The 13,945-nt window shown below is 41.4% G+C and overlaps 1 protein-coding gene across 1 annotated transcript; it reads right to left on the minus strand.

The window, feature by feature from the left end:
* Positions 1-346: 346 nt before the first annotated feature.
* Positions 347-13,264, minus strand: LOC135476788 (uncharacterized). The gene is made up of 4 exons (XM_064756920.1): positions 13,154-13,264; positions 5,102-5,288; positions 4,511-4,612; positions 347-662 (listed from the first exon to the last, which is right to left on the minus strand). Exons 2-4 carry the CDS (start codon positions 5,208-5,210, stop codon positions 529-531), a joined length of 345 nt encoding a protein of 114 aa, XP_064612990.1. The 5' UTR covers positions 5,211-5,288; positions 13,154-13,264; the 3' UTR covers positions 347-528.
* Positions 13,265-13,945: the final 681 nt, after the last annotated feature.

The raw sequence follows: 13,945 nt of genomic DNA on the forward strand, positions 1-13,945 counted from the left end.
TTTAACCATGCATCAAGAAATAGGCGAATACTTGTACACATTGTAAATTATTTAAAAGCATCATAAATAAGCATTCTGCAATGAAAAAATCTGAGCTACAGAATGGGGCAATTTTATTCTATGTAAAAATTATTTTTTCTTTATTGGTTTATTTGTTTCGTCTATATTTAAGGATATAACTTCAAGAAACTACGTAACAATGGCTTTATGTACGTGTACATATTCCTTCAAGTTTTCAGCGGAAACCATTATTTTAACATTAAACATAAAACCCATGCCTACAATACAGAAGGTCTGTGGAAGTTTTTTAGTGTGAATTTGTACCTTAATTCATTCACTGATACTGAAATGGTGTTAACTAACAGTTTTTGAAGTTGATTCGCGCTAAGTCATGCCCTTCAAATTCATTATTTAGCTCCAAGATCATTGCGTCTACTGTGACATATACATGTCTGTATAAATGCTTGGCCCTGGTATAGTTAGAGTAATTCTGTCGTAGTGTGATTACTTGTAGAACAACGCCCTCTGTCAAGCAAAGTAAATATGTTTGGTCAAGATATTGGCTGTTGCAGATAAGTGAAGGGAGACTACTCCTACGGCAAAACACAGGGTTAGACTCGCTTGTACTTCCTGGTTGCCGTGACACCTCCTCCGCACATCGTCTGAAAATAGAGAACCATATTAAGTGTTCAGGAATTAAGAAAGATTTATTGTCTGACTGGTATTTTATTTATATGACAATCAATATTGTGGGAGATTATTGGAGAGGAAACCATTAAAACTTGCTATAAAAATTATATAAAAAAAACAACAACTACAAAAAAAAGGACAACTTCTGAAGTCAGCGGGAGCTGGATTCGAACTCGTGACATACAGGTCGGAACAGTATCTGAATGGAAGGAATGAAGGCTGTCAATACATCGGCAATATTACAGCCATATTGTCGGGCGAATATGTTAAAATATTACAGTCAACGTATTACAATAAATGTAAAATGATTTTTTTTCATTGACTCCCTAGTAGCGTGTGCATTAATTTACACATTCTGGGCATGCTAGGTCTTATTTCCAAAACTCTCGCACCCAACTACCCCCCTAACTTGTAATCCTTAACAATTCTTCCTTGCTCGATAAGGTCCTATTTCCCAGAAGGGTTAGTCTCCCAGTCTGACTGCTAGTACCAGATCTCCGATGTTTTGAGCTGTATCACCGCATATAATCAACGGTTAGGTCAGAACTTTGACTCACCCAGACAACACAAATGGAAAATTGACCAAGAACACTCCAGCTTTGGCACTTTTTCTCCCGAGCGGAATTAAACCTGCGTTTGATTTGTCACCTGTGATGTGGCGGTTGAAATCCCTGCGCCTAATACCTTTGGTCGTTATCTGAGTGGTGCGTGTTGAGGAACGACGCAGTAATGCCCCTGGGATGGTCCGATTGAATAATCACCATTCCAGACCATTCGGAAAAAATTATAAAGCTGAAGAGCTTATCTTTGGTTTCGCAAAATCGATATGGTAATATCGATGTTGTTAAGAGAGTCTGGGCAGAATTCCAGTGGCTCCATGCGTTTAAGTGTGGCGATGTCGAGGTGTTTATTTATTCAAGATGACTTATATTATTTTTTAATATTGAAAGTAATAATTTGCGTGTAAGACTTAATCAGAAATAATATGATGGCGTGACGCATGCTTTAAAAAAGGAGAAAAATTGTACAATTGACAAACTGAGAAAAAATGACAGAAACTGGATTTGAACTCCTGAATGAACGTGTAATCAGGTACAGCAACTCTATATAGTGGTTGTAAATTCCACCAACAGTTTTTATTCACTCGTTCAATCCAAAGCAAACAACATATTCCAGCAGGACACGGCCTTGGGGATATGCCTTGGAATAGTTTGCTACAATCAGTGTACAGACGTGTCAGATTTTGTGATAAGCTATTCAGAAAAGTGAGGCTGAATGCACAAACAGCTGCATCCCGTTAGTGGATCACGTTACCGCTCTCTCTCACCATTTTTCTAATGCTTAGCACAAGTGATTTATGTCCGTTGACAGTCTGCAAACACGTTGAGCAAATAAACGCACCAACTTTGCTCGACTAATCTGATGTGAATGCGTTATCATTGTGCCTGGTAACCATGTTGTTTGGAATGTCCCGACCAAGAGTGGAAACAGGCAGGTGACCGATTCGTTAGCTCTATATACTAGAGCTTGGTCAAAGAATGAAAACGTGTTTTCTTTTTGTTTGTAGGTGTGTTTCCATGTTTTGATCGAGCCTCTGGATTGTTGCTGAACAATCAAATCGGGTTCAAGGTTCAATTTCAACCAAGAGCGTTCAGCATTTACTCAGCGCAACCATTTCCCCATCCCGCTCACTTGCTTAGACATTTGTTCCATGTCTAAACGTTCTCAACCAACAGTTACTCACCGCCACCATTTCGTCACCTCTCTCAACCTTCGTGTTCTCCGGCTAGACCCTGTCTATTAACAGCTATACACCGCCCCCATTTCGTCGCCTCTCCCAACCCTCGTGTTTCGCGATTGGAGACCTTGTCTTCTAACAGTTACAATTCGCCACCATTCCATCGCCTTTCTCAAGGCGTATTCCGTGACTGTAGTTCCTGGCTATTAACAGGTACTTAGCATCGCCATTTCGTCTCCTCAACCAACCCTTTTGTCACGTGACTAGACCCTCTCCATCAACAGCTACTCACCGCCACCATTTCGTCGCCTCAACCCTCGCGTTCTCAGGCTAGGCCCTGTCAATAACAGCTACCCACCACCACCATTTCGTCGCCTCTCCTAGTCCCCTTGTTCCGAGACTGTAGTCCCTGGCTATTGACAGCTACTTAGCGCCGCCATTTCGTCGCCCCTACCTACCCACGTGTTCCGTGACTGTAGTCCCTGGCTATTGACAGCTACTTAGCGTCGCCATTTCGTCGCCTCTCCCACCCCCTTGTTCCGTGACTGTAGTCCCTGGCGATTGGCAGTTACTTTGCGCCACCATTTCGTCGCCCCTACCAACCCACGTGTTGCGTGACTGTAGACCTTGTCTATTAACAGCTGCCCACCCCCACCATTTCGTCACCCCGCCCTACTGCCGTATTCCGTGACTGTAGTTCCTGGCTATTAACAGCTACTTAGCATCGCCATTTCGTCGCCTCACCCAACCCGCTTGTCACGTGACTAGACCCTCTCCAACAGCTACTCACCGCCACCATTTCGTCGCTTCTCTCAACCTTCGTGTTCTCTGGCTAGATCCTGTCAATAACAGCTACCCATCTACACCATTTCGTCGCCTCTTCCAACCCTCGTGTTCCGTGACTGTAGACCGTGTCTATTAACATCTAGTTCTGGCCACTATTTCGTCGCCTCTCTCAGCCCCCCCCCCCCCCCCCCTGTTCCGTGACTGTAGTCCAAGGCCATTAACAGCTACTTAACGCCGCCATTTCGTAGCCTCTCTCAACCTTCGTGCTTTCTGGATATAACCTCTCTTTAAACAGTTCCTCACCGCCACTATTTCCTCGCCTCTTCCAGCTCTCGTGTTTCGTGACCAGACTTTGTCAATAACAGCTACTCATCGCCACCATTTCGTCGCCTCTCCCACCATTCGTGTCCTCTGGCTACACTCTTCTCTATTAACAGTAATTCACTACCACAATTTCGTGGCTCCTCCTATCCCTGGTGTTTCGTAACTAGACTGTCTATTATCAGCTACTCACTGCCACCATTTCGTCGCCTCTCCCAACCTTCGTGTTCTCTGGATATACATTCTCTATTAACAGTTCCTATCCGCCACCATCTGGTCTCCTCTCCCAGCTCTCGTGTTTCGGGACCAGACTCAATAACAATAACAGCTACTCATCGCCACCATTTCGTCGCCTCTTCCACCATTCGTGTCCTCCAGCTACACTCTTCTCTATTAACAGTAATTCACTACCACAATTTCGTGGCTCTTGTTAACCCTGGTGTTCCGTCACTAGACTCTGTCTATAGACAGCTAACCACCACCACCATTTTCTCTTCTCCTCCACCACTCGTGTTTCTGGCTACACCTTCACTTTTAACAGTTACTCGTCACCACCATTTCGTCGCCATACCCAACCCTTGTGTTCCGTGACAAGACACTGTCTATTATCAGCTACTCACCGCCGCCGTTTCGTCGCCTCTCCCAACCCTGGTATTCTCTGGCTACACCTTCTCTATTAACAGTTACTCGCCGCCACCATTTCGTCGCCTGTCCCAACCCTCATATTCTCTGGCTACACCTTCTCTATTAACAGTTACTCGTCGCCACCATTTCGTCGCCATACCCAACCCTTGTGTTCCGTGACAAGACACTGTATATTATCAGCTACTCACTGCAGCCGTTTCGTCGCCTCTCACAACCCTCGTATTCTCTGGCTACACCTTCCCTATTAACAGTTACTCGTCGCCACCATTTCGTCGCCATACCCAACCCTTGTGTTCCGTGACTAAACACTGTGTATTAACAGCTACTCACTGCAACCATTTCGTCGCCTCTCCCAACCCTCGTATTCCGTGACTGAAATCCGTCCCCAGTTTGCACTTCCACCAGGTCTCCGCCCTCTTCCTGCATTACCACCTGTCGATACAAATGCAATAAGAGAGTGAGTGAGTGCTTGGGGTTTAACGTCGTGCAATAAGAGAAGTTTTCACCTGACTGAAATCATAGGAAATTCTAACTGTGAAAAAAATATATATTACCTGGTTAATTGATTTATTTGTTTGATTGGTGTTTTACGCCGCACTCAAGTGTAATAAAGTCGTTATTGACAAGTAACATGATCATAAATACATCTATGTTGTCACCAAATAATTAATTACACTAAATTTTGAATAAATTAAATATACCTTAAACTAAATTTAGAACTGGACGTAAAATGTTAAGTACTGTTATAAAACGTCTATAAAGATTTGCTTAAAACAATACGCGACTGGATATTCTCAGGTTTCATTCATGTTACTAGGGAAAATAATCTGACAGTCTGTGCAGACACGCATAGGGCAACTCTTTCTGTTATTGCTGTTGTGGTTGGTAGTTTTGCTGTTGTCGTTGTTGTTGCATTTTTACCTTGACAGGTCTGCCGTCCAGTGTGGTTGTCTCGAACTCCTGTCCCAGTTTGAAGGCGACCTTCTTCACCCCAGGGGTGTCGTAGTGGTGATGGTCCAGTCATCCCCATTCTGTGTGAACTCTACCGTTAGCTTGGCTGCCTCACCCAGCGCAGTCTTCCCTTTCTCCACCATTTCAGGACTTACGCCTAATAAAACAGTAAAAAATATTTATTTCTTAAAATGATTGCCGATTTAATAACGTATTCAAGAAATTCTCATTCATGCCATGGTTGGCCAGGAATGAGAGTAGAATCTAGACGTCGAAGGAGACATTAGCCGTCGACCATAATGGACGTTTCGAGTCAATAATCGCAAGGCCAATTTCCGAAACAATTTTCAACATAATCCATCAATAACTAAGAATGTGTACAAAATGATATATTAGAGCGGGCTTAGTCAAAAATAAGCAGTCACCAATTTCTGACGATGATGAAAAGGAATAAGACTCTGCGTGGATTCGGTCTCCTAGGTTGGCCTCCGGTACTAATTTCACTCATTCGCCTGGAAAATTCCCAGTATCTCTTCAACATCACTGAAAACTGTTCGGCTTTTGTTTTCTTGAAAACTGTATGTTTGTGTTGAGTATAGTTTTATTCCGATTACTGGCCTAAAACGTTTGTTTACGTCGACGGCTGCATAACAATTTTTGTGTTGATGCCTATCGAATCCAACCCAGATATTTGCGGTAATCAATGTTTTGGGGTTTTTATGGTGGACTTTAAACTGTACTTATCATATATATATATATATATATATATATATATATATATATATATATATATATATATATATATATATATATATATATTGTCTATATGTTGTCAGGCACATTGCCTGATTTCCAAGACAAAAGCGAAAACCCGAAAGATATCTCCGAGCATAAGTGGGGGGCGGGGGGCGAGGGGCAGTGTAGAGGTAAGCCTTTATGCTTTGTGAATTCAACACCTGTCGTGGCCTATATGGGACCCTAAACAAATACGCAGCCAGTATACCCCGGTGTAACCAAAATACTAGTATTAACACCCTTCCACTCATAACACTGCTCGCAGAAACCTTCAGAAAATATAACAGTCTCTGAAGAAGATAACTGTTCACAGGGTGAATCGTCAGCGTCAGGAACCTCAACACTCTACTTGGAGTATTCAGATCTTACATGGAGTATTCAGATCTTACATGAAGAGGTTAGGCCTTGTGATGTATGTTATGCTGGTTTCCTTCGTGTTCACCACCAACCCACCCCCCACTCCCATTTCCCCATCCTCACACGTCATTTTCGGCACTATTTCGGTACTAAACGGAACAGATTAGTGCATTCATGTGGCAACATTTATGATCTCAGTGCCGTAGTATTCATCGCGCTGCCTCGCTTGAACGCCATACCGAAGCCACCAGACTGGATGTTATACTGACATTATGTCGACTGGCCAATGCCTTCCACTACTGCCAAACGCCTACCGAGTTAAAAGTCAAACTTGGCGCATCACGGACAGAGCCCGTATCTCCCTCATACGATCGAGACCGACGCTTTAAACTCTCGGTCATCCCAGGGTTTTATTCATATAGCATTGATATAGTTAACAAAACATGTTCAAATGTTTCTCTTAGTATTAAACCCACAATCAAGTAAGAGTGTTTTAAAAGTATTATTCTATGTGTCAGACTGGAAATTCGTATATCAGCCGTCAATCAAAATGAGCATTCCAAGTCAATAATGGCAAGGTCAGTTCCCAAAACAACGTTTGACCCAAACATCCAAATAACAAAGAAAGTATATAAAGTGCGAAATTTGTCATAGTTATAAGATTCACAAGACCGAATTTAAAGTCTTAATTTAGAAATTTTATACCGAAGCAGATGGGCGAAGAGTAAATGGCTCATACAGAGAACAAATTCCGAAGGGAAGTACAAGCATTCCTGGCGACAGTCGGGGGAAGAATTGCGCTGGCGACAACACCATAAAAGCTGGTCATGAAGATAAAAGCTGATCATCTGTAGCTGACGATAATCATATTGTATTTAATATACTAATTATATCGAGGTAATATATATATTGGTAATTACTTTAAGTGTCATTTACAATTAGTCCTCATTGTTGGATGCTGGCAGACTGGAGTTTGATTAAGTGGTCAATAGACGATTAGCCAGGTTTGAGTTGCGCCCATACCACCCCCCCCCCCCCCCCCGGTCGCCGTAGTGTATCCCTTGCAGTCCCCTGCCATCTCCACTCTCTCTTGTCGTCCCTGTCATTCTCTGCCACTGCAGCCTTGAACCCACGGCGCCAATGTAACAGGCATGCCACTAAGTACTTGACATGGATTATAATTTCATTGTCCTGATGTTATCAAACAAAATGCCCTCCGGCAGATGGCGCTCTCGCGTGATGCCCGGATGTCGTGTAATTATTACTGATGAAACATAAACTATCCTGGGACAGTAGATAAACAGACTCAGTGATGCTGGAATTTTCCATCTCGACTTCGTGGGAATATGGAGAGTGGGGTAACACGGGTGTAGGTCGAAGGGTGTTTGGACTCTCTTCATCATTAATACAAATGTTCTAAGGGCGTTGTTGTTGAAAGAATATTAATTGCAGATCGAATGGTTTTGGATACTGGCACTTTCTGGTTCGATTAATTTTAGTGTTACGTGACATCGTTTACATCAGAAACACCTCAAGCAAGCTACCAGTCAGCTGATAGTATATAAAAGAACACGTGTATACAACCTATACGTTAAATGAAAGAGGTATACTTAAGGTTAAAAAATACCTTTTCTGCAAGTATTGCTTGTTATTTTAGTATTTAATAACTAAACGCCGAAGGCTTTGAAATCTCCTTTAAGTTGCCATTTTACCAGATTACATCGTTTATGGAGATTTTGTATAGAAAATGACGACTACCATACAGATGTTATAGCTCTTTCGTTTAATTTAATTCTTTCATTTCAGGTACTGGTAGTATAAATGTGTTCTTTTCTTTGACATTCTACCAGAAGTCCATTATCTAGAAGTATGCAACTTCCCTATAGCTGGTCACCACGGCACAGTATACATGTCATATAATTTGTAGAAGCTCACGCCACCTGGTGGAGAAATATGCCAACCTGTTGGGTTGAAACTGGTAACTAAATCATGGGAAATCTAACGGTAAACGGCTGCTACAAGGACTGGCCACACCTTAAAACCGAAACTCCGCATAGAGATGGAGGAAAAATGTAAAATGTCATGGAGACTAGCTATAAGAAACTTGCATACTTCTGGGTGATGGACTTCCGGTTCATCACCTAAAGTTCGCCTTCTACTGGATGGCAATTTAATATAATATATGTATGCCTTTTCGCAAAAAGTGCAGATTATGTTTGTGAAGTAAACATATTCTCATGACAACGCAGTCCTTAACAAATATCATTTGATTCTTACACATTAAAAAGCAGGGAATTTCTCGTTAGGTATAAAATGACATTCGTCAGCAGGGACTCAGTATGCGTGTTGCCACATCGAAATAAAGAACGCGACTCTTTGGGGTAACATCACCATGACCGCGAAATAATGAACATTCATCAAACTCTTTCTGCAGGCACGGGATAATACGTTTGCAGGACGCTTTAGTCAACATAGGTTTGTTAACCCTACCAGTATATCCGGTATATTTCGTCATGTAGAACTCATTCAAATGAAACAAATCTTCTCGATCTGGTAATAATGAGCATTGCCCCAAATCATGATAATTAACGTATTGTTGTTATATCAGTTGGAACATTCATTAGCGTGCAGATGTATTATGCAATATAGCCCCGATGGGTGTTATGTTATTCATAAACAGCTCTATAGCAGGAAATACATCCTGCTTTAGTTACGACGCCGTTATTATTGTTCACTGTCATGCTTTTGGATTGTGTTCTTTTCGATGGCTATCACGGGTGCTGTAAAACGTCATGCAGATCTGTGTCTTTGTAAATGCATGAAAGTTATTTTCACTGAAACACAGAAAATAAAAATAAAGATACGGAGTAAATTAATATTAACGAATGTTTTGATCCTGACTTCTGGAAACTGGTCCTGTCATTGTTGACTCTGAACAGTCGTTATGGCTGGCGAATTGTATACGAATGTCTGTTTCGATGCCTAGACGGTAGTCCCTCTTAACAGTCATGTACCACCTGTGTTCTTCATTAGGTTTGGAATGTACACATACATTAACTGGGAAAAACTCATCTTTTTGTTTTCGTTGTTATACGACCGTCATTGGAGAGTTACCCGTCATCGTAAATGTAAACCGATATATTTAACCACCCTGGCATTGACATCAATGGTGGGGCGTTATTGTATAACAATTTACTCATGACATGGTTAAGTTTTGTTGGCATCCGCCATCGATATTAATTTATTGTAATAATTTGGGATAGAGCAAGCTCTGTGGAGCTTCATTCCCGCCAATATTGTCTTGTATTGATACATCTGTATATGGCATATTGGTGAATGAATAAATGAAATGAATACAAAAAGCAATTCCAATAAATGTTCATTCAACTGGCAAACTGTGGAGAGAATATATGGATGGAGGATTTCATTACTTGTGAACACGTGCTGTCCGCCTAGTGGTTATGTTATCACCTCCTAGCGGCTATGTTATCACCTTCTAGTGGCTATGTTATCACCTTCTAGTGGCTATGTTATCACCTCCTAGCGGCTATGTTATCACCTTCTAGTGGCTATGTTATCACCTTCTAGTGGCTATGTTATCACCTTCTAGTGGCTATGTTTTCACCTCCTAGCGGCTATGTATCACCTTCTAGTGGCTATGTAGTGATGCTGTTCTGGCTTTTCGTCTGATGGAATTGGACTGGAATAAAATCCGGTAAAAGGGAGTTTATTATTAAATTGTGCCTTGGTTGCTGTGAAAGTGTGTACTCTACACCGGAAGTAACATGCAGTTCCTTTCCGATCCATTGGGCGTGCTCGATGGAGGTTTGTTTGGTGCCCTTGGTACTGCAATAGGATCTACTACATCCGTTGGGGCAGCAACTCAAACATTTTCCGTGAACATCTTGGGTGATGTTTGAAAACGTATTATTTTCAAACAAATGCATTTTGACTGGTTGTTTCAGACAGTATATCCATACCAGCATATCCCATGAATCTGGTTTAATAAATTTTCTGCATTTAATAGTTAAGCAAGGCTTTAATCCTTCCTTTCCTAACCTAATACGGATCGATTGGGACTTCAGTCCACACTAATGTTAATACCGCGGTAAATGCTAGTCCAGTTTTAAACAACTAGTCCCCAGGTTTTATTAGACAACATTATGAAAGAGTATAGATTACCTATTAAGTATCAACACATTTTCAACATGTCAGCTGAGCCTTGGACCTAAGTGATATAACAAATTTACTTCTCATATATGTATATATAGAGAGAGACATATACACATGCTAATGTAACCTGCAGTCAAAGTCCCCGATTTTTTTGATATGCGGCTTTTGAGCCAAGCCAGAATTTGGGCCAATTAAGTCATTACAGTATAACACAAACCTCACATACATTGCAACTGTCCTGCTATTTCGCAGTCTATGATAATACAATATAATATTACCAGTACTAGTAGTTATATACTTCATCAAATCCGGTACATGCGAGCACAGTTTAGCCCATTGAGGGTATGAGTGCGCAAGCAGGTGCAGTCTACGTTATCTGCTATACGCAGTATGCAATAAGATGAGAAGAAAACGTGATCCCCGGGGTTGATACGGTGCCATGACCAACCGCGAGATGTAAACAAAGTTATGGGCTTTTCGTAAGAGAGTATTCAGCAATCTCGGCAGAATCTGTGATTCAGTGCAAGAAAATAACGCCATACATCTTTTTTGCAATCCGAAGCTCCAGGATTATGGAGGATCACACCCAGTCTGTTTGCCAGGAACACATTCAAAGAGCTGATCGTAATTCACGGCGCTATTCCAGTTTTATAAAACAGACCTCTAGATGATCAAAATTAATTTTAGTCGAAATATTGATGTCACATTTATTTCATTAAATAATGGAAATCATCTCATGTGTTGTTTTTTTTTTAATTGGCTGTTTTTTTTACATAAATCAAAACTTATACTCTATCATCCAATTTAGTTTCTCACATTCATACGGAAGACAATGGTAAACCCTTAAAGACAAATGTAAAAAGGTCCTTTGCACCTATGTTTAACTGAATGTAACAAATTGACATCCACGTATAAAATCTTCTATCAGTGCATTACCAGAGCAAATTATTACCTTCTGCAGAACTTATACTCTGTTTGTTTAGTTTGTTGCTTGATTAGTAACAATCAGGCGTGAGTCTCCAGGACGAAATTGGCCAAGGTAATGTTTCTCAAAAAGCCTGAAGGTTCACCCGTCCTGGCTATTAAGATGATATATTTGTCATGACTACCACTTCTTTTAAGGAGCAACCTCACGTATGTCTGATTTCTTTTATGAACAATGTTCATCACGACACATGCGGGAGGTAGGTTTGAACGCCTTACCGTCATGAAAAAGAGGATACTACCTCTAAGTGTAGACATAAGCGTTATGAACCTACGTACAAGAGTTTCTCTACATATGATGGTTACAGCGTCTATGTGTATAATCCCACAGACGCTGTAAAAACACACTGAGTACAGGGGGTATGTGATAAGGCTGAGAGCATCTTCACGCTGAATCGTAATGAGGCTCAAATAACGCCAGTCTAAATATTTAGATTCGGAGATATAAACCTCATCTTTCGTGACACAGCAAACCGCGTGCATCAAAGGCTTTGGGTCATTACGTTAAATACATCACTTTTTATAGACGCTGGAACTTTTCCTCTAGCTGAACTCAAAACATCATCTTGGTCCAGAGAGTTTGGGTTATTTTCTTTCGTCATAGAAAGTGGAAATGCTGGTAGTTAATAATATTACGAATATCTATAGTGCGAACACACAAATACTCAGAGTACGTGGAAGGCATATCCATCTCGCAGTTCAGGATTTCTAGCTGTTTAAGCGGAAGAGCACCCTGCGAAGCGAGAGGGCTTCTAGAAAGGGTGTTATAAATCACAGTCGGTGGCAAGAAATAATGTACTACTCTAAAAAAACGGAACTCTTACACCTTTCCCATCGAAAAAAGCGAATCTGGAAATTAGACGAAAGTGTTTATTCTGGCTAAACGGCTGCGTGAAAAGTAAAACTGTCCTTTTTGTGAAACGAAATTATACTTAAGTCGTTCACATAGCGCAGTTATTTCTCGCATGGTATTCTAGCTTGATTGACTGCTGATATACGAATGTCTTTTTCGACGCCTAGATGCTAAGGATTGCAATACTGCCAGCATGTATGCAGAAAATCGGCCTTGCCTCTTTTAGAGCTGGTAACAAAAAAACTGATTTAAATGAATGACTATTTGACTGATGATGTCATTCTAGGACTGTGTGCTTGTAACGGGAGGTATACTGATGTTGCCATATTTACAGTGCTGCTTCACTGAAATACTGTGTCAGGGACACCAGAAATGACACCCTAACCCAGTAACAGTACACGGACACTAGATATCATGCCCCTTAGCCAAAAGCATTACATTACAATCGCTATTTACACTGACACCACAACAGACACACTACTCAATAAAAATATGCACTGACACCAGACCTGACATCCAACCCATTCGCAGTACACTGACAACAGACCTGACAACCAACCAATCATAGTACCCTGACAAAAGAAATGGCAATCCAAACCCAATCACAAAACGGGCTGTGAAATGACCCCCTCCCTATTACGGTAAGCGGACTTAATACAACAATCCAATACCTGTCCTATCCCTTTGTACTCAATACAATGTTCCTATACATGAGAAAATGCAATTTAACAGTGTAATAATCTGAATTGAATATAATCAATACATACAGTGTGAGCCTCATGCTAACTCGACATTACGGCTCAGGTTTAAAACTTGCAATGTAAGTCGAAAAAATGGTGAATAAACGGAAAACTACTTACCGATGGCTTTCATATAGTTGTCGAAATTCTCACTGGAGTAGAGTTGCCATTTACCCCCACTGCAGCCATGTTAGAAGGTGACCAGTCGAACTGTTTTAACTCTGCTCACTGGAGGACGTGATGGAAGTAACGCACGGCCTATAACGGAGCCGATCCGCAGCAACTCTTCAAACCCAAGATATGGTATCACTGAACGAGCTCAAGCCGAGCTGGTGGAAATATATCCGACTCGCTACATACGCTCACTCGGGGATACTCGGGAATTGCCGTTACACGACTGGCTGTATCCGCTGTGTCTCCATGGTATTCGATAATTATGCATACACTAAGTACACAGATTACATTTACGCCAAGTACCAATGAGTGTAACAATCACTGGCCAGTCTGTCTCCAGGGCTGGTAAAACCAAACCATTGTTCTTAACATGTACCGTCAGGCCGGAGCCAGGGCAAAGGAAGGTGACCCCGGGTCCGTGCCATTGATCTGCGAGATAACAAATATGGCAGATAGAGACGTGTAGGGGTCGTATAAGCATCCTTGTGTATTATATACCCTATTACGGATAATTATAGATAAAGTTCTACTCCGCGGAAAATCATTTTGCTTCCCAATTTGATATGTCCATAAAAACTGCACAGAATTTGTCTCTCACACGAAACCGGGTTGAATTCTTACGTGCTACAAATGCTGTATTTATGGTGACAGTACTTGTTTCGTAATTGAGTCTCCTAGCTACTGAGCTCATATGTACATTTTATTGTCGAGGCGTGTTTGACGGATGAGGTGGTCATT

The sequence above is a fragment of the Liolophura sinensis genome, chromosome 10 (genome assembly GCF_032854445.1).
Source record: "Liolophura sinensis isolate JHLJ2023 chromosome 10, CUHK_Ljap_v2, whole genome shotgun sequence".
In the NCBI taxonomy this organism is placed as follows: domain Eukaryota; kingdom Metazoa; phylum Mollusca; class Polyplacophora; order Chitonida; family Chitonidae; genus Liolophura; species Liolophura sinensis.

Coding starts and splice junctions, on each gene's coding strand:
- LOC135476788 (XM_064756920.1), bottom strand. CDS start 5,210: ATGGGGATGACTGGACCATCACCACTACGACACCCCTGGGGTGAAGAA. Junction 4,613..5,101: donor TGGACGGCAGACCTGTCAAG/GTAAAAATGCAA, acceptor TTGTATCGACAG/GTGGTAATGCAGGAAGAGGG. Junction 663..4,510: donor GAGGCGACGAAATGGTTGCA/GTGAGTAGCTGT, acceptor CTCTATTTTCAG/ACGATGTGCGGAGGAGGTGT.